Here is a 27,809-nt window from a genome sequence, read left to right on the forward strand (position 1 = left end):
CCCACCCCAAGTGTATAGTAGCTTACTTGTGAATAATGCAAAAGTGCAAATATGCAGAGTCAACGGCAGATGGAGGATTATTTAAAGGGTGAACATTTTGGGGGGTATCTGGCAACACTTTTCCTGGGGGACCTCTCAAACTTTCAAAACAGCCACAGCATTCTTTCAGCAAGGCTACACATAAATACTGAAAATACTGACTGAAATGACAGTCTGTGCATTTCATTTCTTACAAAGAAAATACCAACAATGCCATTCCCTTCTCCCTATCTGCTCTGTAAATGTTGTGTTGCGCCAGGTTTGCTGTGAACTTTATCTTCATCTTCATCTGTGAAGACACAGTGTGGCCCTGTATGTTCGCTGCCCAGCTGAAGCCCCTCTTCCACTGTTAAATGTGAATCAGAGGTTCTGACAGGCAATCTCTGCTGAATCATCCAATTAGTGAAAATGTCACCACCGGCAAAAAAAGAAGGAAAAAAAAAAACTGTCGGACGGGAGGCTTGAACTTAGAACGCACTCTGAGTGTTTTTGTCTCCTCGCTGAATTAGATTGCCATTTTAACCCGCCCTCACCCCCCCCCCCCCCTCACACACACACACACACTCACACACACACATCCCCCCTCCACCCCTTCCCGCCATCCGCTCGCTCCGGCTTAATGGTGCTGTCTGATGGAGGGGCTTAGCGTCAGATTCTCCATTACATTAACCACCCCCACGCTTCAGACAGCATCCCCCCGGAGGGCCAGTTCAGACCCACACAGCCTTGTCCAGCCGAAAAAAAAAGAAAAAAAAAGTGTCAAAGACCAATAAAATGTTTTCTTTTTTTTTTTTTTGTGGCCCTAATTGAGATATCGCTTGCGAGGAGAGACGGTTCTCTCCGGAGCGTGACTAAACCGCCGCGTTTCTCTGGAGCTTTCGTTCGTCCCCTGGACTCTCGCAACAGCGGTTTGCGCGGGTCATTTGGTGAGCTTCTTCAGCGGTTTGTTACTGTCGTTTGTGCTGTTTTTTTTGGTGGTTTGTGCGAGTTGTTTGTGCTGGTTTTTGTGTTGTGCAGTCGTTTGGCGGTGTGTTTGTGGCGTGTTTTTTTTGGTGGTCTGTGCGAGTTGTTTGTGCTGTTTTTTTGGCGGTTTGTGTGAGTCGTTTGTTGAGCTTCTTTGGCGAATTGTGTGTGTCGTTTGTGCTGTTTTTCTGGCAGTTTATGAGAGTCATTTGTGGAGCTTTTTTGGCGGTCTGTGGGAGTCGTGTGTGGAGCTTATTTGGCACGGTCTGGGATCCTCATGCATTACACCGCCTGTCCTGATTTAGTGGCCAGTCAGTCGGCGAGCCGTGTCTCTGCTCTCTAATTGGGCCCTGTCAGCACACTGAAGCCTCCCTCTGCCAGGCCTTTGATGTATCTGCATTGACAAAATTAATTGGTAACCAAATCCAACGCTTAAACTGTCCATAAGGGAAGGCAGAGGGGTGGGGGTGGATGCTCGGCACTAAGTGGCCGGATGACCATTAAATATAATTTGCCGTTCTGTTGAGAAACGGGTCCTGACAGCTATCAGAGCTTCATCCCTGAACAGATGCTGAAATCAACATTAGGTCCCGCACTGGAACGATGCCCGGGCCTGAGACAGATGTTTGCTGGCCAGCCTTTCAGTCGAAACCGTCCGCCACTGACATCCAGGCTGCGGACCCGCCTCTCACGACACCCTGCTGAATGACTGGCCAATACCTGTGACCTAAGCAAGCGCCTTCCAGTTCCACCACACCCCCTCCACCAAAGCAATGCACGTAATGCAGCTAACGCTAAAGAAACATGCCACGTTTTTTCTAGGGTATACATTCTTAGCGTGGTGTAAATACGGGTGGATCGGTTCCATTTTGGCACTCCGCTACGATCCTGACGACTCCCCGTCGGCCGAACCCGACAAGAGAAAGAGAGAGACGCTCAGCTCGTTGGGGCGAAAGCCGGGAAAACAGCAGAATTCACAGACTAATTGCAAAAATGCACAACGCGAGACGTGCGAGGCGGTGGCGTGCGCAGTGAACGCCGCGCCGCACTCGTCAAACGCTGCTTTGTGCACGCTCACCGGGGCATGGAGGCGTGCTCTCCTGTAGCTTATGAGTGATTACATCCCCCGGGGGACCACTGCTCTATGCAGTTTTTTTTTTTTGCGCTGAAGAGCTCGCGTTTCTGTCAGCGCTGCAAGGTCTGGCTTTTTTTCCCCCGAAAATAAAGACGGTCACACCTTCTTTACAGAGCAGCTCCGAGCCTTCGGCACGGGGCCCTCACCCCCACCGGCAAGACATCAGCGAGTGGCAACAGTGTCACAATTTCACCTTTAAATTCGCTCGCTTAAATTGCTTAAGGTTAACTGCTCAGTTCCCTTACTTGGAAAAAAAGTAAGAAACTAAAAAAACAAGGCACGGTCCTACCTTCAAAACGTATATTTGTGGGTTAGAAGGGAGGATGTTGGTCAAATGTTAGAAAATTCTATTATATGTGCAATACCAATTACTTGCATAATATGTAAAAACATATGCACTGCGATGTATGTATGTAGGATTGAGCATTCCAAGCCACATCATATAAATAAGACCCCAAACTTCCTCTTCCATTTATTGATGCAAGTCAGCTTGACAACTAGCCAGAGATTCTCAAAAGAATGAACAAGAGTATTCTTTGCACGACTCTTGTTTACTAAAAGAAGCCTAGAATCATCTACACAAATGCCTTGCGCATGTGTCAGTCGGGGTTCGTGCAAAGTACCGACTTCATTGTTTAGAAACTGAGAGAAAAGCAGGCTTTTAGACTTCACTGAGTCATCTGCCATTAAAACTGCCAGCAAAGTCTTCTGCCTTTCGCCTTTGTATTTCTACCTTTTCACGCGGCATCATTTGAAATTTGGCCAGCACAGCAGTACCACATAAGCCCTCATAAATGTGTTGGTGCAGCTGACAAGTTGGACTGCAGTTCAAACCAATTGTGTGTCTCCTGTCTACTATTAACCTCCACTGCATTCATTGATATTTAATTGGTCCCTTTGGTCTTGCCATTGGACAAACTAAGCCAACAAATGAAAACATTACGCCAAATCCCTACCAATCCTGCTCTGGATTCCTAGTGAATATTTTTCATGTTCAAAAGAGGGATGGTGATGAGAGGCATTTCTTTCAGACAAAACATCCATTTAGTGTTCCTTCTCAGGTATGAATTATGGATGTGTTTTGCAGAGAGAAGCTGAGGCACCGACAGACTCAGTTAAAGCCGCGCAGAGGGATTGGTGTGGAGTTTAAAAGGAAAGTTTCCAGATGTCAAAATTAACTTTCTGAGAAAAACATCATCAATTAAGTATTAGCTAGCACCGCACCCTGAATAATGATATTCAGTCTCTGAGAAGCTTCAATATGAAATTAGGCATGGTATTAGGGGCTAGGAAATATGCCCCAATAAATACCAGCCACCATTATCACTACTCACTCCTCTGCTTAAGACAGGTCAAGCAGTATATCAGAGAACCATAACTATGTAACTTCTGTTCAGTAGCACTAGTGGGCAATCTATACATATGCTTGTCATCACAGACAGCATTTATAACCGATCATGACTAAGTGTGGCGATCTCTCCGTGATCATTGTGACGGGCATGAGCAGGCAGGCACCCGGTGAAGCCCTGTAGCCAGAAGGACTCTGTCCTCCACGGCATCGGCACCATTACCGTATAGTCCGCAGCGATGTCGGCAAAGGTTAGGGACCGATCGGGGGGGGGGGGGGGGACTGGCTTTGCCGGGCATTCATGCGTAACCAGCGCCCACGAGGGTGGAGGAACGTCGGCGTCTCTGCGTCCGCTCCTCGGTGAGTCAGACAGCTGTCTGGGCCGATTACGACCCAGAATGCCTCGCAGCGCCAGCTGAGCCGCCGGCCGCATCAGTGAGTGTTTTCCTGTGAAGGTCAACGGAGCCAGAGTGATAGGGCTAACAGGAACACATTCGACCCTCGATGGCCAACCGTGGGGTGCTTCTGGTGTCCTTTGTGCAGTGGAATGCGACTATGTGCCTCCTGCAGCTCCCGGGGGGTGAATCACTAGCCTGGGCCTGGTACTCAGGAGATACAAGGTATCTACATTAGAGGTGGCCATTTCCGGGTCCTGGAAGGCCGGTGTGTATGCAGATTTTTGTATCCACCCATTACCCTGGCTAAATGAGTCAACTGGCTGTACACACCAACACGGGTTCGCTCGTGGATTAGATCACAGTAAATTGTTTCACACAGGGACACAACAACGGTCTTTGGCTCTCGTTCATGCAATCACCAAGAAATGTAGCTAAAAAGTCAGATGGCATAATAGTGAGAGCAAATGAACTAAGTAAGGCCAGAAGTTGGCATGAAAACCAGAGACACACACGGCCCTTGTTGTCCACCTCTGGTCTACAGCATCACGGGTGGCAGACAAATGCCTGCTGAAGCAGACTGGGGTCCAAAATGTCTGCTTGTGCTTCTAGATACGCGTCAAATAAACCCTGCTGTGTGGCTCCCAACTGTCAAGCCATTCTTACCGCCTTTAAACCTGCTCTCCTCTGCAGGTCCGAGGGCAAAACAACCCCTGAGGCATCCAAACTTAATCCAGGGTCCTCTCCACTGGGAGATGGTATTTAAAATCACAGGACTGCACGTAGAATGGGAGAAGTGCTGGATCCAGTACCACCAGTGGTTCAGAGGTTGTGCAACTGGACCTTTCTCAGGTTGGCCCTTGGTCCACAGTCACACCTGTAGCGGGAGTACCTACGGTCAGGGCGTCCTTGGGGTGAACAAGAGACACACAGAGAGGAGTGGCAGCTGAACCCTGGTTACGGTCACCGAGGTTATGAGCCAGTCTGCTTATTTCCACAACAGGGAGTCATAAAACCCACACACAACAGAAATGTCACGAGTCCTAAAAAAGGACTCAGGAGGCACTCTACCTTGTACAGGGGAGAAAGTCTGTAGTCTAAACTGTAGAAACTAAAACTGGAGCCTAGAGCTACAACTAGAACTGCATAGTCTGTCGGTGGTACTGTAGTTTTGCTCTCCTTCTACATCGAGGAAAGCACAGGGAATATAACTGCACAGGTTTACATTTCCCTTCGAAATATGATGGAAGCAAAACACAGTGCCGCACTGTATCCATTCAACAAAGTCCACTTTGTCCGTGTCCATTCAGTTAGACCGGGCTGTACAACCACGCCCTTGAATTTACAGCAGGTCGTCATTTACTTCCTGTTCAACCCAGAACACAGCAACATCTTCAGTGAAACATGAACTCTGATAGTACCATCAGCCCTAGTAGAGTGCATATTGTCCCTACTGTGGTCTGTAAGAGTTTATTTAACACTAGTAATGTTGCTGCGAGACTTTACAGAGCTTTCGCGTGTGATTTTAGCTGTTCGCGCTTGTTGAGTTTGTATTCAAAGACATTATACGCACAGGTAGAATGCTGTCAGCTCTAGCTTCAGTAATGTCTGAACTGTGTCTCAGTAGGAGACTGCTTTCAGACTGCTCGCTTTTACCTATGCATTGGAAAATGTCAAGCTCTGTAATTGATATGTGCACCTGAATAAATTACATCAATTTACTTTTTATTGCACTGTCTTCGAATTGTTAAAAATGGTCCCCCCGTTCAGCATAATGGTTTCCTATCATTAACGAGATCTATTGATTGCAGGCAAGCAGGACACCGTATTGATTTACAAATTTAGAATTTCACTACAGCCGTGTAGGCCATTTGGACGCCATTAAGTAGTCCAGTCATAACTTACAACATAATTGGATCAGAGGGCAATTTCAAATGCTTGTGCGGGGCTCCAATTGAATTCTACATTCATCAATGAAAAAAGAGATCTCACCGTATAAGATTTACAGGATTTATATCGTCGCCTGTGTGTAAATCATAGAAAATGTTATCCTTTCACCCAATAAAGCCAAGACCGATCGTTCCGTCCACTACCAGATCCTATTCCGGCTGACTTAAACGATTAGGGGAATAATTAGAAAGGAGAGCAGCCCAGCAGGATTCATTCCCCATGGGCTGCTGACGATGGCCTTAATACACTGTTAACTGCCGTTTAAAAACGAAACCAAAAAAGTCGCCATCTGCGGCAACGGGAGGTTGCCGACACTTAATTCAGAGGACAAGTCCACCGGTTCAGTGGGTTAGAGAGGTCGGAGCGCCGCCTTAACTCCATTTACGCATTTAAAAATGGCTTCGGAGACGTGGCTGGTCACGTGCGGAAACCACGCCGGAAAAAAAATTCAGGAGGCGATTGTCTGCCGAAGAAACGCCGGCTTCAATTAACGGCGCGCGCGGCTCCCGGTGACCGCGCGGCTTATCAGTTAATAGCCCGAGAAAAGGTGCCTCCCTCCGCGGGCAGCCATGCGCGAACGCTGCGCTCCTCCTGCCCGCTCCTCTCCCCCCCCCCTCTCTCTCACGCCCTCGCGGCGTAGCCCCCCATAGGCTGCACCATCTGACACGGTGGCGAGAGGTACGAGGGTGCCGCGGCAGATGTTCGAGGAAGTCTAATTTCGCATGTGATTTAACACTCCGCTGGCTAACCTGCGGCCCGCACATTTATTATATCGCTCCCGTATGAGCAAAAAGGGCTCAGAGACACGGAGAGGAATGCGCATGCCGTGCTCCAGCGATTACGCCGAATTTATTTCCATAATGCAAGTCCCATTCTCTCATCGCGCTGTAACCCTTTTTAGGATGTTGGAATTAATATGTTAATTTTGATGACATGTATTAACTCTCCATCAGTACGACCCACTTAAAAGACGTTTTAAAATTCAAAAGCTGATTTTTTAAATGTGAAACTATCAATTAACTGGAAGTGGGCTATTTCATACAGTGATACATCTCTGTGTCTACAATTAGAATCATTCATACTTTTACATGGCTTTTTAATTCTTCTTGATAATAACTCACCAATTAGGCCTAGTTATTTTACATTGTTTGTGTTTTCAAAAAAAATGCATGCAAAACTGTTGAAATAGTCAACCAATTCCCGTTGTACTTTCAAAGCCAAACAGGCACCACCATGAATGTTTATTTATGAATACAGTGATGTAATCTTCTTAATATCTTATTTGAAAGCGGATCCTTGCCTAGGAAAAAAAAAAGGTCTGATTTATTTAGGCTTGGGCAGAGTAACCCGTCCTATCCACAAGAAGTGACAAATCACTTAGAAATCTGACACCCAGCCATCGATGCCAGCAGCAGCACCGCCTCAGACATGGCATTCGGCGAGGCGACGTGTCTGAAAGAGGCTTTTCATGTTCTATGACGACTATTCCCACTCACAGTGACTATTCCCATGACCCCGCCACCGCGCCCGAAGTGCGTTTTTTCAGACTCCAAATAGCGTGTGCTGCACGTTGCTCCAGATATTCCTTAGCTGTCACTTCCCATTTTGTTAATTTATGGGGTTATAAACATTATCCTGTGCAAAGATCACTGAGCTGGAACATGAGAATTTTAATGCAACTGGAAACTATCAGCAAAAAAGACATTTGTAAAATGTAATTTTTTTCCCCTAGTACATTTATTTGAGACATTTTTTATTAGTTCTCACTTTGAACTATACCTGCTATTTGTAGTGAAATGTAAAAAAAAAATGCCTCATTTGAATCTTGAACTTTTGTTCTCTGCAAAAAGGCTTTGTCGGTAAGAGGCATCTTTTTTTCCGCTGCATTTGACAGTGGTCTGTCTCAGCTGCAGCCCCGGCTTATTATTGTAAATCAAACGCACACGCTCGGCAGGCTGTGAAAGCGCCGAACGTGTGGAGCTCCTTAAAGCGCATTATCAGCTGACTGTAATCCGTTTAAAGGATGCAGTCTCGTAGACAACCGCGCGAAGGACACGACCGAGACAAACTCTCCTCTTTCGCAGGACGGATCTGTAACGGGACGGGAGTGCAGGCTACCCGACGGAGCGGCTAGGAGTTGAAGGAAGTAATCTTTCACATCGATCCCATCGAAACATGTCAGAATGAAAAGATCTGTGATTTACTCGGAGATTTGGATCTTAAGCAGCCGGTGCCGTGCCTTACCTTAGCTTTGAGGGGGCATTAAACGTTTGTTGCTTATTGGCAGCAATGTAGTGTTCACGGAAACGGATAATCATCCTTACTTTAAACGGCCACTTATGTCAGACGAGCTTCGCTGCTAATCACGTTGGACTATTAGGAACGATGACAAAGTGACAGACTCTACATCCTGGATTCAATCAAGGTTTATATAGCGATTTCACAACTTGTAAATGCAAGGTGTTTATTATTTTCTTCACAAATCCAGTTTGATGAGTTCATTTTGGTGGGCGTTGAACTTGCCCAACTGTACAGGCCAAATAATTTCATTGTTATCATTCGCAGGTCTAGTAGCATAGTGCAGGTCTGATTGTAGCTTTGCTTACCACTAGGTTTTCTGCCCTTGTTTAAATACACCTTCTGTGAGTTGCTTTTTATAAGCATCTCCTAAATGTCTAATCTGCACATAAAAATAATTAATTACGAGTCAAAGTTAAGGACGAATGTCAATCGAGTGTAGGCCGGTGTTGTAATCGCGTTCCTGGCCCATATCTGACCCTCGGTTTCCTGGGTATTCACGCTCCCCCTCTGCCTGGAACTCTCCCGGCCTTCCCCATCTGGAGAGGGTCACAGGACGCCTGAGCCAACTCACGGGGAGGCGGCCGTCTGTCCCTGCAGTTTACGTAGAAGGCCAGAAGCCCCTGAACCCGACAGCCTGACGCTCATATGGTCTCTTCCATAACAAATGTAAACAGTACAGAGCAGGTGGGCCGAGCTCTTTATAAAGTCACCTCCGTGACATCGAGTTACGACGATTAACTAAAAAATAAAACATAGCGTCGCAAAGATGCAAGAATTCTGCAAATACGAATACGAAAAATACAAATACGAAACGTTACTTTCCGTCAGTTTCAGTTTGGCCAACTCGCGCTGAAGTCGCCCCCGGAAACGCTGTCGGTTTGTGCGAATGGGCGGTGAAGTGGGGGGGAGGTGGGGGGGGGGGTATTAGGTCTATTCTGAATTCAGAAAATCGGAGAGCGGCGACGACGGCGCGGACTGCCGTCGGGGGAAAGCGTAAACGCGGGCCGGCTTTATCGCACATCTCGACACGGCGGATTCAGGCGGGCCAAACGGAGCTGAAAATTGAATACACATGACGCATAATGCGAACAGCCATTCGAATAAGCAGCGGCGGCCCGTGTCACACCGAAGAGCACAATGGATTAAACCGCATGTTCGCCTCTCGAAAATAACTTGCAAATAACTCCGGTAGCGCATTAATATTTATAAGCAGTAAAAAAAACGACTTGTCTGCGATGGGTCTGGGCAATATAGGTGCTAAGCCATGTCAGCACGCAAGAAAAAAGAGTTTAAAGTTTCAACATTTCACTGTTTTTTTTGTTTGTTTTTTTACCAGACTGCCTTAGACTATTAAACTTGGTAAACATGGCATAAGTTTGCAGCATGAATGTCACACGGTGCGTTTTAGACGCCGATTGGCTCGAGTTGTAAAACGGTCAAGTGACTGAGGCGGCAGTTCCTGCGGCATTTGAAGCAAGGAGAGGAATAAATAGAGCGGTTCCGTCATGGAGAGCACAGGAATAGCAGAGGGCCTGTGGGGTTGGGCGTGAGACGGCAAGGCTGTAATTCAATAGGCCTATTAATGCTTTGGCGATGCCCCCGCTAGACGGAAAACGATCTTCCGGCGCGACCCGAGGTCTTTTCGGGCGGTCCCCCGACCGACATCCAGGACGTCACGTGCATTCCTGCGGCCTGCTAATGAGAGTTAAATATACGCAACTCCGACCACACACAACCCGGCAGCTATTTTGCCGCACTGGCGTAACCGTCCCTGAACTTACAAAACGCGGCTTTTCGACTGGGCCTGAAACACTCCTGCAGTCCCGCCCGCCTCTTTTTTAGGGCCGCTGTCCACGCCACATAAATTACGCTGTTAAAAAAGGGGCAGTGATCTCACAGAGGAGACCCTTAGATCTCCCGTGTGCTCGGACACGGAAACGCTCGCTTGTTCAACGATTGCCTGTCAGGGAGAGGGGAGAGATAGGAGGATGTGAAACAGACACCAGACAGGAGGGAGGAGGAGGAGGAGGAGGAGGTGAGAGACACTGGGCAGGGTGTATATCAGCCCACTCACGAACCATAACGCATCCCTGGGATGGAAACGCGACTACAGACGCGACCAGCCAGCCCAGGCTCTACGGGAGGCCGATGCCCGAAGGCAAGCCGCTCTGGACCGCTAAATGAACACGATCTAATGTAATGCTGGTGGTATGCTAACCTGCTGGTGGTAAGACCTGGAGCGGCTCAAACCGCCATACATTAGCAGTGCTATTGCCATCTCTGTATCTGCAGCATAGAGCAAATGAGATGCCAGGTTCTCTTGTTTCAAACTGCTGTGTGACCCAGCACTGTGCGTGGGCTCTACCAGAGCTGGGCGGATCTGGCAGCCCAGACCAGGGGAGCCACAGGTCAGGCCACACTGGGCCAAATAACACTTGACCCAGAAAAAGGGGGAGGAGATAAAGTCAGATCTGCAGGTTTGGCGATGGGTTACGATGGGACGGGTGCAAGCCGACACTCTGAAAGGGGGAGTGGAAGGGTTATGTGACCCCCTGGTTGGCAGGATGCCTGAAGGTTTCAAATAAGACCGGCTGGGATTCTACACAGGACTTACGCTATCTCTCACTGCACTGCAGTAACGTCTCTATCAAACAGACCACTACAGAATACACTTGACTGAACAGCTGTCTTTGGATCTCCGTATGGTGAATTGAAGGACACTACATTTTTTAAAGCGAACGTAAGATACTGTAAGATTTAGGGAGTCATGAATATTATATTTGTGCTAGCGATTTGATTAAATGGACATCATACAGGAGCTGTTACTTACATTTCCAATAATTGTTTTGCAAAAAGGCACATTAGATCATAACGTCATACCTTATTGATTTTTTAAAAATCAAAGTCAAGCTGATATTATTTGGTTGTGCTTCAACTACTGCAGCTACATCCAAGAACTGAGCTGCCATTAAATAAAGTTGTTTAGTTGTTTGGGGAGGTTGAAAATTACTTTGTGTTTCCCCGAAATCAAAAAAAAAGAAAAAAAACTCCCTGGCTCACTAACTGCCCATAATCTATATACTAACATTATATAACTCAACTTAATAACTGCACAACAGCACTACTGTTATAATAAAAATCCCCAAAAGGTTTCAAATGCCAGGCAGTAAAAACGTGTGATGCAGGCCGCGGGAAAGCACGCGACATAGATCAAAGCGGGAGCGCGCTACCGCCAACGCTAAGGCCGCCGAAGCCTCCCGCGACTGCGGGGGCGGGGGAGGGGAGGGGGGGGGGGGGAGGCGCTCGGTCGCTCCACCTCCGCTCCTTTCATCTGGGGAGCGCTCCATTATCCCGCGCCTCCTGCATGAATTATCTCATTAGCGCTCCGAAAAAACAGAGACGGGTCGAGGGGCCCCCGCGGGAGCGCCCCCCCCCTACGCCTCCGCGGCTCTCCCGGCAGCGCAGTGGAGTCCCGCTCACGTACGGGGGAAGGTGGGGAGATGGGGGGGAGGGGCGTCACGTTCGGGGCTGTCTGACCGCTGTGGTCATAAAGGCCGCTTCGCTGATCCATCTTGCTGTCTCAGCCATCTTGAAAGTCAAACAGAGACGAGAAGAGGCCCGAGGTGCAGGGGTGACTGCAATGACTGGTTTGGGCCAATCAAAGTGTTTCATTTTGCAGAGAATTATGATTGGTTCTGAGGTGCAGGGGGCGGGAGACGGACGGCTCGCGTTCAGTGCTGTGCCAGTGCCTGCTCTCCAGGTCTGGGATCAGAGAAAGGACTTTAGGCCTCTGGCTGCTTGACAGTTGTCATAAGTCCATATCCTGAGCTAATGAAATTACTTTGGTGTCCTTCAGTATAATCATTTACAAATTCTTCTGTACATAATTAAATGTGTACACAAATAAATATGTCAATAGTTTAATATTTTAGTTGATAAGTGTAGATTGCACAATATCATATGGTGTAGGTGAAAAACTGTTATTTAAAAATAAATTACAGTGGATGATAGGAACTAGCGTTCAGTATCACAAATGCAAATCATAATAGGTATAAACGATTGCCTTTCATGTCACACTGAGACAATTTTGTATTCAGTCCTTGCAGCCAAGTACCCAGCATGCATTTAACATCCCAGAAAATCTTTCCCTTCTATTCTCATAAAAAGAGCAGGCGGAAAGAACAGCCAAGGAAGAGATTTTTAACATGACTAATCTGTATACGAGGGTATTAAAAAAAAATCAGCTTAATAAGGCACACAACGCTTCAGTGATCCCGATTTTAATATGCCTCTTTTTTTTAATCAAAGGTGAAAAACGAGCCACCTTAAAAAGAATGTAATCCCTTCAATCTGTCCCCACTGCCTTTTTAATCAAGTCGACAGAGCAAGGAGCAGGAGCAGTTTTACCGGAGCTGTGAATGATTCATACTTGATTTCACGTACAGTGGACCACCGGTTTCTCAGAGGACAAGACGGTGTGCGGAGGGGGGAGTGATTGATTGGCCTTATTATTATTTCTTTATCTTGATTCCAGTGAGCTGTGGCTTGTTTGTACAGACTGTAAGTGGTAAAAACCTGGTGTGATTCAAAGCTTCATTTAGTTAAGCAACAAAAAAGGAGAAAAAAAACCCAGAGAGGCAGCGAAAGTGTAATTATCTCTTTTCCTGCACTGTATTTTCTCCACAATCACAAAACCCCTGAGGCGTAATAGAGATTGGTGTGCGCTTGAAAAGCAGAATGAAGACTCGGGGAAAAAAAAAACACCCAAGCACAAGCACTTCCTGTGAGAAATAGCTCCAGGAACAGTCCTAGCCGAAGTATGAAACATCTCGGTACATGCTGCTTCTACGAGGAAGACCGAGGACGAGGCGGTTGGAACAGTCGCGAAAAGACTTTTCACGTTTTACCGTACGCGCGTCAGGAATCTCAATTCGATTTCGGTGAGGCGACCACAACTCCGCTCGCACGTTTCCCCGCGTCCACGTTCCGTGTGCGTTGGCGGTCTAAATGGTCACTTGCAGCCGTTCTTGGACTCCTTCTCAGGAAGAACGCGACGCGGCTCCTGTATGAGGAAAGACGCATCGCGGTGACGGGAACGCATCGGACGAACAGACGAGGGTCCCTGTGGCTGGCTCGTTAAGGCTAGTCATGCCGCAGCACCGTGTTGTGTCTTCGGAGGGGAGGCTGGATATTCCAAATTGGCTCACCGTCAAGGCAAATATTACAGCGAAGGGATGCCTGCCAGCCAGCGGACAGATATTTCCAGCCCTGCTGATGAGGCACGACAAGGGCCGACGTTTCAGTTTTTTCTGCAAATACGACTTTTTAAACAAAGGCCGCATGCCAAGAATGGTTTGCTAATCTCTTAGTCCCTTTCGCTGGGAGCAAAAACCTGTTGGCCTTAACCCTGCTGATGAGCAGGGCTCGAGCACCAGGACCAAAAGGCAGCACAGCGTGAGCTTTCCTACCTCATAATCAAACCTGGATTTCAGGAGAATATGAATGCACTGTCGCGTCTGACTCAGGAACGCAGGGGGTAATGCTAGGCGTCACCAGATACGCAGACAGCATCAGGCCTAGTCAACAGGAAGGACTTCCGCAAAAGGGGAACGAGAATCTTAAGCACAGTGAAGGGGAGACATGTCAGGCCAGATCTATCGTGTGCATTCACTGATTGGCTTCAATGACTGGTTTGGGCCAATCAAACGGATTCCTTTTGCAGAGAATTATGATTCGTTCTTATGAGACAGTGACTGGCCCTACTGGGTTTGTGATGCCTCACTGTCCCAACACGAACTGTTAACCTTTGACCTTTTCTCAGGCGAGCCCAATTCCACAGAGAACACTTGGCAAAAATTTATTTTACCGTCTGCCCTTTCCAAAGGGATCTTTGTTTACCTTCGTAAAACACCCGAACCGATGAACCGATGCTCAAAGTTCATGTTTGTTGGTCTTGAATGCAAACAATGGGCAATCTTGAAGAACACTACTCCTCTTTCTGTAAATATGACATGACTTTCCTTAATTAATTTTTAAACCCTCATTTCTGTTTTCTCCCTGAAGTTCAGGAAGGTGCAAACTAACACAAGTGTCTCCCAACCAGGTGGAGTCAACCAGGCCACCAGCTAAACTGGGCTCTGGGCTGATAATTCCTGCTAAGACCAGCTAGGATTCTGAGCTGGTTTAAGGTGGTTTAAGCTGGTTAAAGCTGGCCTATGGCTGGTCAAAGCTGTCTCTAGCTGAACAAAGCTAGTCAAAGCTAGATAAGCTGCTAGACTAAGTCGGTGGTCAAACAGGCTGGTCAGCTGGTGAGCAGCAGGTCGAACCAGCTAGAAGTGTTGAAAACACAGCTCAAACCAGCTTAACCAGCTCAGGCTGGTTTAAGCCCGTATTTTCTCAGCAGGGCTTGTTACTGCTCTGGAGACCCGCTGCAAGCAGATCACAGATGTCTGATGGGCCAGAGGAGTCAAATGCGACCAATAACCTGCTGACAGAAGCCCTCACTCCCAGGGTAACGCTCTCGTAAATGATTACCGCCCCGCAGGGTTTGCTGGCCTCTGACAGGACAGGCACATTCTGGATAGATGCCAGTGAGACTCAGAAGTGTAGGCTGTAATGCATATTTAACTATCATTGCAACTCCCTGAAGTGAGAGAGGAAAATAATAAATGCCCTGTTAGAAAAGGTCAATTTATAATTCAGTTTTTAGATCCTTCCTTTCTGCCAATGCGCTGGCATTAGTGGCACAAGAAGGAAGCAGAAAATTTGTCATTAAAAATTTTTTTTTCTTCGCCCGAGCTGAATAACCCCAGTGGGGTACCGAAATGTATTATTTCGTATGCAGCGCAAGATGTACGAAACAATACTTTGAGAGAGAGTGATGCTTTCAGAGTGCTTTCAATCTGGAGCTCGCTGCTGACAACTGATGTTCAAACTAGCTCTAGGCCATTTCAGCAAGTCAGGGACAGGAAGTTATCATTAAAAGAAGTAGGCCTACTTATACAGCTATATTGTACAAATTCCCGAGTTGCATAAGGGTTATATTCCTGGGACCGCATTTATGCGTAACTCTAAAATTAATGTATAACTAAAGGCACTATGGGTCAGAAAAAATTATAAACCTTAAGTAATGTAAACCGCAATCATAGCCCAATATTTAAACCAAACGCAAATGCTATTTTACAGTTGGAATAGCAAGACTTGCTTAATAACACAGTACGAAGGAACAATATGAACACTATTACTACAGTACACATACGCGTTGGGAGGAGCTTTGGGCATCTCACCACGCTCATCTTCTGTGAGCGTAAGCTCCCATACAGCGACGTTTTGCTTCTCCCGTATTGATTTTTCAATTTCTCAGAAAACAATTTACCTACGTGCAGATTTACATAACTCGAAGTGACGTAGGTCAAGGGCCTGCCAGAGCCTCTTAAAGAGGACCCACGTTTGATCTCACCGGGGTAAACAAAACACAAGCTGACAAATTTAAAAAATGGAAACAGGGTAAAAGGCACTGCCCCCGCGGATGCATGCGGCCTCCGATGAGACGGTTTTTTACCGGGACGGGAAGACAATGGCGGATTAGAGGCCGTGAATATTTGAACAAATGTCTTTGCAGCAGCCGTAAAATTCACCTTGCCACAGCACATAATCTACAACGTCCCGTTCACCCGACCTCGCACAGTCGGGCTCCAGCATCCCGCTACGATTTAAACAAGGGGGGGGGCATTAACCACAGCTACGCCTCGCCCACGCTGGTCTGGGGGGGAAGGTGGGAGACTTTCCAAAATCCACGCGGGGAGTCCGCATTCCTCCCACTCACTCACGCAGCCTGTCGCGGGGCAAGCCGGCTCGACTTCGTTATAGCGAACTGAAAGGGCGATGAGTACGAACGCGAAACTCACACGCCGACCGGGGAGGGCAGAGAGACACAGTGAGACACAGCCTCCTGCCAGTGTGGACAACGCAACACCCTATCTCCGCCACCAGGGCGGCGCCATTAAAAGACCGCCCTTTTTTTTCCCCCTTCCTGCTCCCAGCCGACCCCCGGCCGCTCGGCGCAAACTACGCGAGCAGCGGCTAACGAGCGGCGCAGCTAATGAGAGGCTCCGAGCGCTCGGAAGACGAAGACAGCCACAGCCGGGGAAAAATCAATAGAGACCTCCTGTTCTCGCCCTTTCAAACCTGACTCAGCTGATTGTGCACGGAGCTTTGGGAACGGCATCTCGCCCCCCCCCCCGCCACTCTGTTCTCTTTCAGCAGTGGGGGGGGGGGGCGTTAGGCTGACCCTCTGAGCCTCATCTCCAGCGGATGAGCACTTCCACGCCCACGCAGTCGACGGCACACTACCTACCGACTCCCACCAGATCCGGCAGACACCCCGGCCTCGTCTCACCAATTATTTCAGCATGTGCAGCCACAGCACCGAGCCCCCGTCCTCCATGATCGGCGTGGGGGCGGCAACAACAGGAATCCATATAATCGCATTCATGTTCAGCAGACAGCGGGGCCATCTCGTATCATCAGAGTCTGATGGGCAAGCATGCTTTTGATTCTGACACGCATCTGATATGCACAGAATCAATAAACACCTTTTGCATGGGTAGGCCTACACCACCAGGTGTCAAAACTGACACATTCTGGTCCCAGGTCCAGTACCCGAAAGACTGTGTCACTTTGACTATACGCCAAGAATAGAACAGCACCTTCACACACATGACTTTGCCATCAGTAGGAATGACAAGGAGCGTACCTTCACATTACATGCAGTACAAATATTTCCAAGCTAACTTAAATTTTTTTTGTGTGTGTTGATGCTGTTAGTTACACGATACATTTAGAGAGATACTAATGAAGTGAAATCTAACTGTAAAATAAAAGGGTTATTCGTTGAGCTACAGTACATGTACATGGTCCAAATGTACAGTGCTGGGAATAATGTCCTCAAGAGTACCGAGGCAGAACACAACTGGTCCCCAGAATGACTGACTACGAGACCATTAACCCCACCATAAATGTCTCACTTAGTCAGCACTTAGTCAGCAAGTTGAGCGCCCCTCGCAGCAGACCCTCTTTGCATACAGTCGGCTTCCTTGTCAAGCGGGGCAGATTTTTTCTTTTTTTTTGGGGGGGGGGACTACAGCGGGGTAGTGAAATGTGCAATCATTTCCACTTTAAAATCTGGAGGAGCGCGGTTCAATCGAGGGCATCAGGATAAAGGAAAGTTAATGAGGAGTCGGAGCGAGGGGGTGCTGTACGCACACACTGGCGCGCGTGTGCCCCAATTATCTCTTTCCACGCTCGTGGCGTCAAGCCACGACTTCCCCCCCCGACAGATAAATCTGCTGTCATCTGTTAAGAGCTATATCCTCCTTCTTCGGCTGAGCTCGGAACAATGTGGAGAAACAAGCAATCCTTCAATTCAGAGGCAGCGCGGTCTGGCAGCCTGAGAATAATCCGGAACAATGCGAGTCATTTATACAGCGACAAGTCTTTCAGTGGAAAAGGCAGGGATTCGTACTTGTGTACACAGAGACAAATGTGCAGATTCAACAAGACAAGCCCACGCACACGAAAAAGCACTCGACGGCAAAAGCGCACACGGACGCACATACACAAAACACTGAACAAACACACACGCGCATACACAAAACCACTCAACAACAAACGCACACACCTACACATTCATGCAGGCGCACAGATGCATGCATAACCACACAAATACAGGAACACACACACACACACACAAACACACACAATAAAGCTACAGAGAAAGCCAAATTGATAAACGATTCAAATGCGGAGTTCCGTTTTTGCACGACTTCCTTCCTGTTCCACACCGCAGAGCCTGCAACGCAGCCTCTCCGCGGCGAGAGCGCACGCCGTAGCCTACCTGTAATGGCGGGTGTCTCGGAGGGCGCGGTTGCTAGGGATCCGCTCGCACTCGCGCTGATTGAAGGCGTACAGCCTGTAGGGGTCCTGGCCCGGCTTCCATCTCCGGACACTGAGGTAGTGCTTCTCTTCGAACTGATCCAGGAGGTCGTCCCATTCGGCTTCAGTGAGCTGAAAAAGGGAAAAAAGCAAGGAGATGCCATTGCTGTCCGAGAAGAAAAAAACGCCAAGCCGAGACTCACTCAAGCCGTCAGTTTTATCTCTTTATCGGGTTATTTTGTCAAGAGGGAGTGATGTCTGGGTTATGGTCTCTTACAATTTTTTGTACAAGACCTGCAAAACTATAATGCCTCGAGATATCGTCTCACTTGAATTAAGACTGCAAAGCATTGATCTACACCTTTTTTTCTATTTCAGCTTTTAAGGCGCTTAAATACTGCACCTGACACTGTAGACACCCGGTTCTGTAGCTCAAGTATTAAAATGCTGAATTAAGAAGAAAAAAACAAGAATTGTGTAGGATTTGACTCCTAATTGACACCTCTCATGTCAAACCGTGAAAAATCATCAAATGACCATCCTGTTAAGAAGCAGAATGTTAAGATAACATTTGTCTGTGTTATTCAAGTTCATGAACGTCTGTCATCGTACTCAGTTTTGACAACGCGTCTGTTGTTACGGAAACTGCAAGCAAGCTGCTTACACTTTGAAAATTGGCTGTAAGACACGAGAGGGTGAATAAATAACAGCCTGATACAAGCAACAACGCCGGGCTCCATTTTCTGCAAAGGCAGCAGCTTAAAATCACTAATAAACTGAAGCATCCGTCGCCAAAGTGCCAAAGAGTCCCTCCTTTCCTGCGTTTTGTTTCACTGATGCAACACATTTTATATCAGGGTCTATTAACAGCACTAGCAGCTGACTCCAGCATCCTGGCGGGCTACCGCTTGTAATTTACCAACTAACTGGTTCCTGCTTTCCCCCTGGTGACTGTTAGAAAGTGGGAGTAATGATGACTCCCCGCCGAAAACCCAGAAGACAGGAGCAGTGCATTGTGGGAAAGGCTGTCAAGTCCCAACGCCGGCTGCTGGGAAACAAAAGGCAGCCACCCCCCCCCCCTAAACCAAAAGCCTAAAGAGAACATGAATCATCCCCCCGCTGATGTAATGTGATTAAACTTGATTTTCATGCAACGCTGCTTCGGTCGAGCTAATAGCCAGCCGACGACATCATAGTAATAAAGGCCGCTAATATGTTCAGTCGGGTTGTAGCAACAATATACCTCAAACCTAATCCACCTGCGGGAGGTTCTGCTGGAGGATGCGGCAAAGGTTATTCTCTATTCCCCGCTGGAACGGCGGTGAATTTCATTACCTTTTCAGACATAAGTCCTTGGATTATTCCGCTCGTAGGGGACAACGGGACCGCGATAGCTTGCTGGAGAATAATGTGCACAATATAGCGTTCCGCACTGTCTTCTTTAATATGTTTTCATTCCTTTCTTACATTTATGACACATAATGCCTTGCCGAAGTCTGCAGATGGATTATTTTCGAATCACGTTTTCAGTTTCTTTTCTAATGATGCGCTGCAATGTTTACCTGCTTTTTCTCTCCCTCTCCGGCCCTGTTTTATCAGCCACAAACCTGGCAATGAAAGCAATGTCTTCACGGTCGTACAGAAATAAAGTTTCACTTTTTGTATCTTTCTTATGGCGCAACGCATCAGTTCTGCAGTGTCAGCAATAGAGGAATTGATGGCCGTTATTACCCGAGAGCAGATGTGACCCTTCACCCTTTCCTAAGAATAGAGGGGGGGACTGAAGTGAACTGAGCGAGTTTGTCATTATTTGAGGTTTCTAGATTATTACAAACCTGTAGGAGCTGCAAACTGCACTGGGGCTTTTCACAAAGTTTTGATGACTGAAAGAGATTCAAATTCACGTTTCTCATAAGGATTGCGCAAATGCGGTCTCATTAAAATGAGAACACGCAGCCAATCAGCGTCAAGGCCTCTTCAAACCCTTCGTGTCATCTGGTGCTGCTCTCATATTAAAGTCTGTCTCAAGGAGCCCTCTGAGGAAGAAGCCATTACTGCGTTGAGGAGACGCAGCGTGGTCAGAACAAAAACAACGCCGATGATTCCGCCGCTTGGGATTCTGGACGAGAGTGCGATAAATCTGCAGGTTCTGGCAAAGGGGTCCGCAGGCTCGAGCAAACTGCCAACACCCAGTCCAGCTCGCCGAGAGGAAAAAAACACAGGCCTGGCAGAAGCCTCCGCATTATCTGTGACCAATATGGCACAGCCTAATGTTTACACAAACAGTGTCACAGAGGAAGTCAAAATGGAACGGACGTGCTTGATGTAAACACCGAAGCAGACACAACACATTGCAAGCTCGAGTAATTTCAATCTAGTGTTTTCTTTGACTGCTTGTTTATCATATCGCTAACACTACAGAAAGGCAGCAAGGTAGCATGCAAATTATGCATTTAGAGTTGCTGACTAGTGAGGATCAGAACAGCTCGTTTTTGCTACCTATTTGGCTAACACTGTGTCCCAATTATATTGTTGTTAATGACCATCCACTCACACACACCCATTTTTAAAACAGTAATTTTGTCTTCATCCTCTTCAATAATATAAATCTTCTCCTATGGAGAGAGAAAGAACTCCTCTTCAGTTACTGAGATAAATCCAGTAATATAACACATAACTTATGATGGGGGGTCCCTTGGATGCCTTTTTGTCCGGGTGAGGGGCTCTGAATCAGCAAAGGTTGAAAACCCCCCTGCTGTAGGATAAAGGAAGAAAGTCCCCTTTTCTGACTCCACAAAACAGCCCAGGCAGACAGTTTCTCCATCTGAGGCTGCGGTGTGGGAATCAAAGATGGCTCCCGGGAGCTTTCGCGGTAAGACATTCGCGAAGGCGCGTTCGGGGTGCCCCCCAGCACTGACGACGGGGCCGCGGCGCAGCGGGAAGCTCATTAGAGCGCGCGTACAAACAGCCACGCGCGGCAGACTGCATCTGTGGGTCCGGGCGGGCGCTCAACGGGGACCACAACAGGGACCACAACGGGGACCCCAACGCACGGCCGAGCCGCGTAACCCAAAGCGCGTGGGAAACGCGACTTCCTTCTTTCCACGTTCTTAAAAAGAGCAACGGTAACGAGCCCCCCCCCACCCCCCACACACCCTACACCCCCCCCCCACATCGAGACTACATTAACGGGGGTTTCGGGCCTTCAAAGCTTTTCTGCGCCAAGAATCCTCTACCACTGCAACATTCACTGACCCCTCGAACCCCACACTGAGATTCATCACCGACTTTGGCAGAAGTTGCAGCAGAGACCTCTGCCAAGAAAACATGTCTTTCAAAGAACGCGGACGAGGACACGGCGTAACGTTATGAAATTTAGCCGATGTCGTGAGCGCACGGCCTGGGCTTCCATCAGAAAGAAACAAAGAGGAGGTGACTGATTTAAGCTCAAGAGCAACGGTAACGACCAAGGCCACCCCCCACACCCCCACCCCCACCCCCCACCCTCCGCCCACATCGAGACTACATTAACGGGGCTTCGGGTCGTCGAAGTTTTTCTGCGCCAAGAATCCCCTTCCTTGTCGGGCGCTGTCAATCACAGGCAGATGTCATGCCCTGCCGATTTACAAGAGGCCCAACACCGTCCCCGCAGCCCGTAATGGGGGCTGGTAATTGCAGACGTCTGCTTCTGAAGATAGACTGTTTAGCATGATAATGGTTGGAGTGCGGCAAGCGCCGGCATAACTTATGCCAGATGTCTCTGAGTGCTTTCGGTAATGGAAAATATTAATAAAATGTTTTCGTCGCGGCGCTTCATTATCAACCTCCTTCTGCAATAAAGGAAACAAAAAACTACGCAACGAGAACATAGCAACGAAGAGGTTTGCGCGTTAACGCGGTGATAAATTAATTCTATACTGCGTTCTCCCCGTAACAGAATTAACTGAGAGAGTAAGATCACCTTAAAACACCTTTAAACGCTTTTCAAAGCTTTAAAAGACACCGAATGGACTCGAAATGCCTATTCCTGATTTACTTTGTAGAATACTGAAAAAAGCGTGTAAATGAATACAGACGAGCACTGCGGAAGCACATATTCACTTAAGAAATGACAATAAAGAACATTTTACTGCTCAGCTGCCCATTTTGGCACACCAATGGCCTATTTAGAAAAAACAATACATTTTAGTTGTGGTTCTTCTCATGCATAAAAAACATTACATTTGCTCACAAATTTATCCATAATCATTGATTACAGCATGTTGGAAGAGATGCATTTAAAATTTTCTAAATCATAAAAAGCGTTCTATAATTTTAACGAAATCAATAACACTGGTGTAGCTTAATATATTGGCATAAGATCGTAAAAGTTACACTTGTACTCATACATTGTGAAGACTGTTTAACTTATTTGTCCTTAGGGTGAGGATGTGTGTACGCAGCAAGTACAGAATGATTATTTTAAATTTACACGATTGGTCATTCACTGTACTCTACTGTGTAAAACCTAATCAAGACAGGAAGACAGGACGTCAAAACAATTTATAACCTGCTCTTCTAGGAGAGGCTACAGATTGCATTAAAAGTATTTTTGCAACACATGTCAGATCTTGTTAAAGATTTACATTTCCTGATTTAAAGCACAGTGCTGGGTTATTTAAGGGAGAAAAAAATTTGAAATATCGGCATGCTGTGGTTGCTTGGCCCTGATGGCTTTTCATCAAAATAATTTGCAACCACCCCTTACTCAAGGTGACATGGCTGACTTTTTATACGTTATTACCATTTTCCTATTTTGTAGGCTAGACATTCACTGAAGCTGGTATTCAGCTAAATATTGATGGTTCAGGTTACCTGCCTAACTCAAGAATATGTACTGAACCACCAATGAAATAAACCCATAAGTCTGTGACTAAGGGCCCAGTTCTTTAAAACAGCTATTGTATGCCACACGATCCGGATTGGATCTGATGCTTTGATAGTGGAAGTCCACAAAGTGACCAATACCCAGTGCAACTTCAGTAGTTAAGGATGGCTAAACTCTCGCATATAGAGCTCTGTCTCCTGATTATATGTGTGACCGGGACATCAGCAATTTGACAGAACCCCCCCCAGCAGCCCCTAAATCCCCTGCCCCCCCCCCAACACAGACACACACACACAAAAGAAAACACACACACTCACTGTCACATTCACTTAGCAGACACTCTTATCCAGATTACACTCAGGATTACTTGCGCTCTCTCTTTCACACGCTCTCCCTCTCTCTCTCTCTCACACACACACACACACACACACACACACACAGGAAACCGTCACACATGCGTTTGAGCACATCATAGACGCCACAGACGCCGCCGTACGGACCCCTTCTCCCCCCCCCCGCCCAAGCAGCTCGGCATAACCCGACACCAAATCAATCTGAAGAATCTCCGCTGACGGCTACGAGCTCCATGATGACGCCGCGCAGAAAGCCTGAGCAATAACGCGTTCTGACTGTGCCACTCACTGGCACCCCGTGATCTACGGCTGGTCCGTGCGTGCGCGATAGCGGAGCGCGACAGTACGTCCAAGGCCTCGGCTGACTTATCGTTAGCCCGATGACAGCGTCTTCCAGATGCTTTATTGCATTAGGCGGCTAATGTTTAAGAAATGAAAAATAGCAAATTCCGTGATGCGTGCCAAGATGTGCCACTGCAGTTTCATCACAGACAGCTCAAATTTTTCTTTCACGACAGAAACACAATTTTAACCCTGCCCTTTGGACACAAACCTTCTGAAGGGATGTTTTCTCTCGATATTTTTTCCAATTCTTCCACCTAAGGCTAGTCAATTCATCTTTTACTTCTAAGGCTAACAATAAGATGCGCACACAGTTACCATCACGGCCAGACGTTCCCCTTCTGTGGAGCAATTGTGCTCTCTAAGTTAAATAGATTTAACTTAGGAATAGAAAATAGAAAATTTCCCTCTCCCAGAATGCAGTTCACAGCGCCTTTCATATCTGTGGCCTGACATAAATGTATTTTAAACTTAAAAGCTAAAACTAGTCAGAACGACCCACTTGCTCCCTCAGTTTCTCCAATGTCACGATTTCTCTACCACTGCAACATTCACTGACTCCTTGAACCCCACACTGAGATTCATCATTGGCAGAAGTTGCAGCAAAGACCTCTGCCAAGAAAACATGTCTTTCAAAGAACGCGGAAGAGGACACAGTGTAACGTTATGAATTTAGCCCCGATTTCGTGAGTGCACGGTCTGTGTTTCCGACAGAAAGAAACAAAGAGAAGGTGACTGATTTCAGCTCGCTTTCTTATTTTCTACCCACACTGCTGCAGATAACAAGGACAAATCAGTATTGGTGAATTTAATCCTGCGGAGAAATTAAACCAGCCAAGAGACTGAGAAGACTTACCAATTAAGGGCAGGGTAAATGTATCACTGCCAAATTAACAACCAGCTTTAGATTGTTTTCTGTTTAAGCAAATTCATCTATGTCCAAGCGAACATAGATGCACGCGAGTGTGTGTGTGTGCGCGTGTGCGGTTGTGTGCTGTGTGTATGTGTGTGTGTGTGTGTGTGTGCGCGTTGTGGGTGGTGTGTGTGTGTGTGTGTGTGTGTGTGTTGTATGTGGTCGTGGTGTGTGTGTGTGTGTGTGTGTGTGTGTGTGTGTGTGTGGGTGTGTGTGTGTGTGTGTGGGCGCGTGTGTGGTTGTGTGTGTGTGTGCGTGTGCGCGCATGTGCTGTGTGTCCGTGTGTGTGTGTTTGTGCAGTTCATTGCCAGTTGTTTGGCTGCTAACATCTTTACCCAATAGGGTTCATCAACCCTCTATAACTAAAGCAAAATGAACAAGTAACCTTTGTTTAAGCAGCCTATGTCCTTTAAGTGTATTTGTACCATTTCAGTTGGTTAAAGTGCATTATTAAACTGATCTTGTGATTACAATTTACTTATCCTTGTAGCAGACGCTCCAAATGCCCTATGCTACTACCCACGAAAAGGGAAATACGGTATTAGTTACTGTTTCCGGGCACTTCATTTACTATAAATAAACACAGTTCAAAAGTTGAAATGCTTGAAATAAAATGAATAAAATCTAAAGTAAGCTAGTCTGAATTTAATTTGGTCAGGTGAAATTTGCCATGATATGAATTTATGAGATGCATGTATGATTTTATCTGTTATTATTACACAAATGTGTCTTGTTTTACACGTTTACAGTTGGAAAAGTGGATTGCCACACACTGACCTCCTACACAGTGAAATGTCCTGTGTTAATTAAACTCTATAAGAGTGCATATGAGTTCAATAGGGACCATATATACTCTGTTAGAGCTGATTTAACACTGAACGTACTGCACAGAAGTCATGCTAAACAAAATGTAGGTTCATGTTGTACAGTAGGTCATCATCACCAGACACACAGGTCTACTGTGATACTCTGAGAGGGAAAGTGGCACAACAATATTTAAAAGGTGTATGGAATTGTTGAGTGCACTTATCTCTGTGTTTCTGACGATTAAAAAGAGAAATTCTTCTCACTGCAATGCAGTAATAACAACATATCATGCTGGCACATCCATATGGACAACGCTACACAGACAATGCAATCTTGCTGCACGAGAGAATTATACAACCTGCAGTATCTACTAAATTCAGCACTACAAGCTGTGCACCCTGATTTGCATGGAATAAACAATCAACATCATGTTAATGTCTCACATAAAAATATAACCAATTAATGGTGTACCGAAACACATATCCATGCTTGGAGGTGCATGCGCAATCATTGTACAGGTTTATGTAAATATGCAATACAATTAAAAATTTAAATGATATAAAGCAAAGCAGATATAATATTGATACGATAGCACACACAGGCTGAAAATGAAACAAGCAGTGAATATGAAATATATGACTGCTTCATTTCTAGAATAAACAATGAATTCTTCTATTATGAATTATAAATGAACAACAGAGTAATGATCTTGCTTTTCACATGGAAGAACCAAACATCCAATACGCATTCTAATCAGCGACCAGCGATTTAAAGCAGTGATTTGCCATGGTCTTTCTGCGGCTTTTTTCCTGAAATCTGAGTCTTCACTTGAATCACAGATGTGGTGGTCACTGAAATCAACAAAAAAAAACATTATTCATGAGAGCAGCCACAGCTGGTACAACTGCACATAATAACCCTTTTTTTACCTTGGAGGTAAATGCTGTTTGATGCTGACTACGCAACCGAAGTTCTACCTGCACAGAATGTAGTTCACTTAATCAAAGCTATTCAGAGATGTGTTCCAAGTCTGCTTTCCCTCTACCTCTGCTGAATATGTATGACCCATTCCTCTCAACTACTCTTATAAACACAGTCATGTACATGGGTTGTAAGCAAGAAATATGCTCCCAATATTCCCTCCTTTCCTCAGGTCATGAAATAAAACAATAAAAACGCATTAAACTTTCTCGGCGCGATCAAAGCAATCTTGGACTTGAAATTCTGTGTGTCTGGCTGTTGAAGCAGCTGCCTTTGTTCCAAATTGAATTATATAGCATGTCGTTCAGCCGAGGGGGGAAAAAAATAAAACCACAGAAAATAACACGCCCCACTGACACACACACGCGCTCACACACACACACACACACACATGCACATATACACACGCATGCACACACACACACAGACACACACACACACGCACATATACACACGCATGCACACACACACACAGACACTCACACACATGGACACACACACACACACACACACACCACATAGACACACCACAGCACATAACACACGCATGCACACACACACACGCACATATACACACGCATCACACACACACACACACGCACATATACACACGCATGCACACACACAGACACACACACACGCGTGCATATACACACGCACGCACACACACACACACAGACACACGCACGCATACGCTCACACAGACACACACTCACACAGACACGCACACACAGGCGCATGCACACACACACACAGACACACACACACATACGCACACAGACACACACACACATACACAGACACACACAGACACACGCACACGTACACACACAGACACACATGCACACACAGACACACACACACACACACACACGCACACGCACACGTACACACACACACACACACATGCACACACACACACACACACACACACACACACACACACACAATCCACCCGTGCTTCCAGCAGGCCCGTGAACATCAGAGTAGAGGTTATCAGAGCGACTGCAGGTACCGGTGGAACCTTAATTACTGGAATCGCTTTCTCTGTGAAAGCAAGCAGCCGAGTATTTTTTTTTTTTTTTTCAGCAGAAGCCGAGAAGAAATTGATTCAAAAGCAATAAGCTGAATATTGCTATTACCACAATTCCCAGAAATACCAGCTGACGCGGCGGCGTAGCCTGTGTGCGTTTTTGAAAATCCCTTTCATCAGAGCAACACCTAAGACACTGGACTGATCAAACGGGAAAACCTCTGCTTTGTTTTGTGTTATTTTTCTCCACAAAAAAGACGCACGTGCTTCGGCCCTCGCCGGCACCTCTGACACTGTGACATTTTATTACGGCTTTGACAGCACACTGCCACAGCAACAAAAGTAACCCACCAACGGAGGAATTGATGGAATATTAAAATACCATAAAATAATATTCAAATGCACATTAAAATAATTGTTAGTGAAAACGCATCTGAAAAGGCACACGT

At 46.7% G+C, this 27,809-nt stretch overlaps 1 protein-coding gene across 1 annotated transcript in view; it reads right to left on the reverse strand.

Annotated features, from left to right (window-relative positions):
- galnt14 (UDP-N-acetyl-alpha-D-galactosamine:polypeptide N-acetylgalactosaminyltransferase 14 (GalNAc-T14)) overlaps positions 1–27,809 on the reverse strand; it is a 75,291-nt gene that overhangs the window by 42,504 nt on the left and 4,978 nt on the right. Inside the window, exon 2 of the mRNA XM_064340186.1 lies at positions 18,027–18,196. Coding sequence (XP_064196256.1) covers positions 18,027–18,196 — 170 coding nt within the window. The remainder of the gene's footprint in view (positions 1–18,026; positions 18,197–27,809) is intronic.

The sequence above is a fragment of the Anguilla rostrata genome, chromosome 6 (assembly GCF_018555375.3).
Source record: "Anguilla rostrata isolate EN2019 chromosome 6, ASM1855537v3, whole genome shotgun sequence".
Classification (NCBI taxonomy): domain Eukaryota; kingdom Metazoa; phylum Chordata; class Actinopteri; order Anguilliformes; family Anguillidae; genus Anguilla; species Anguilla rostrata.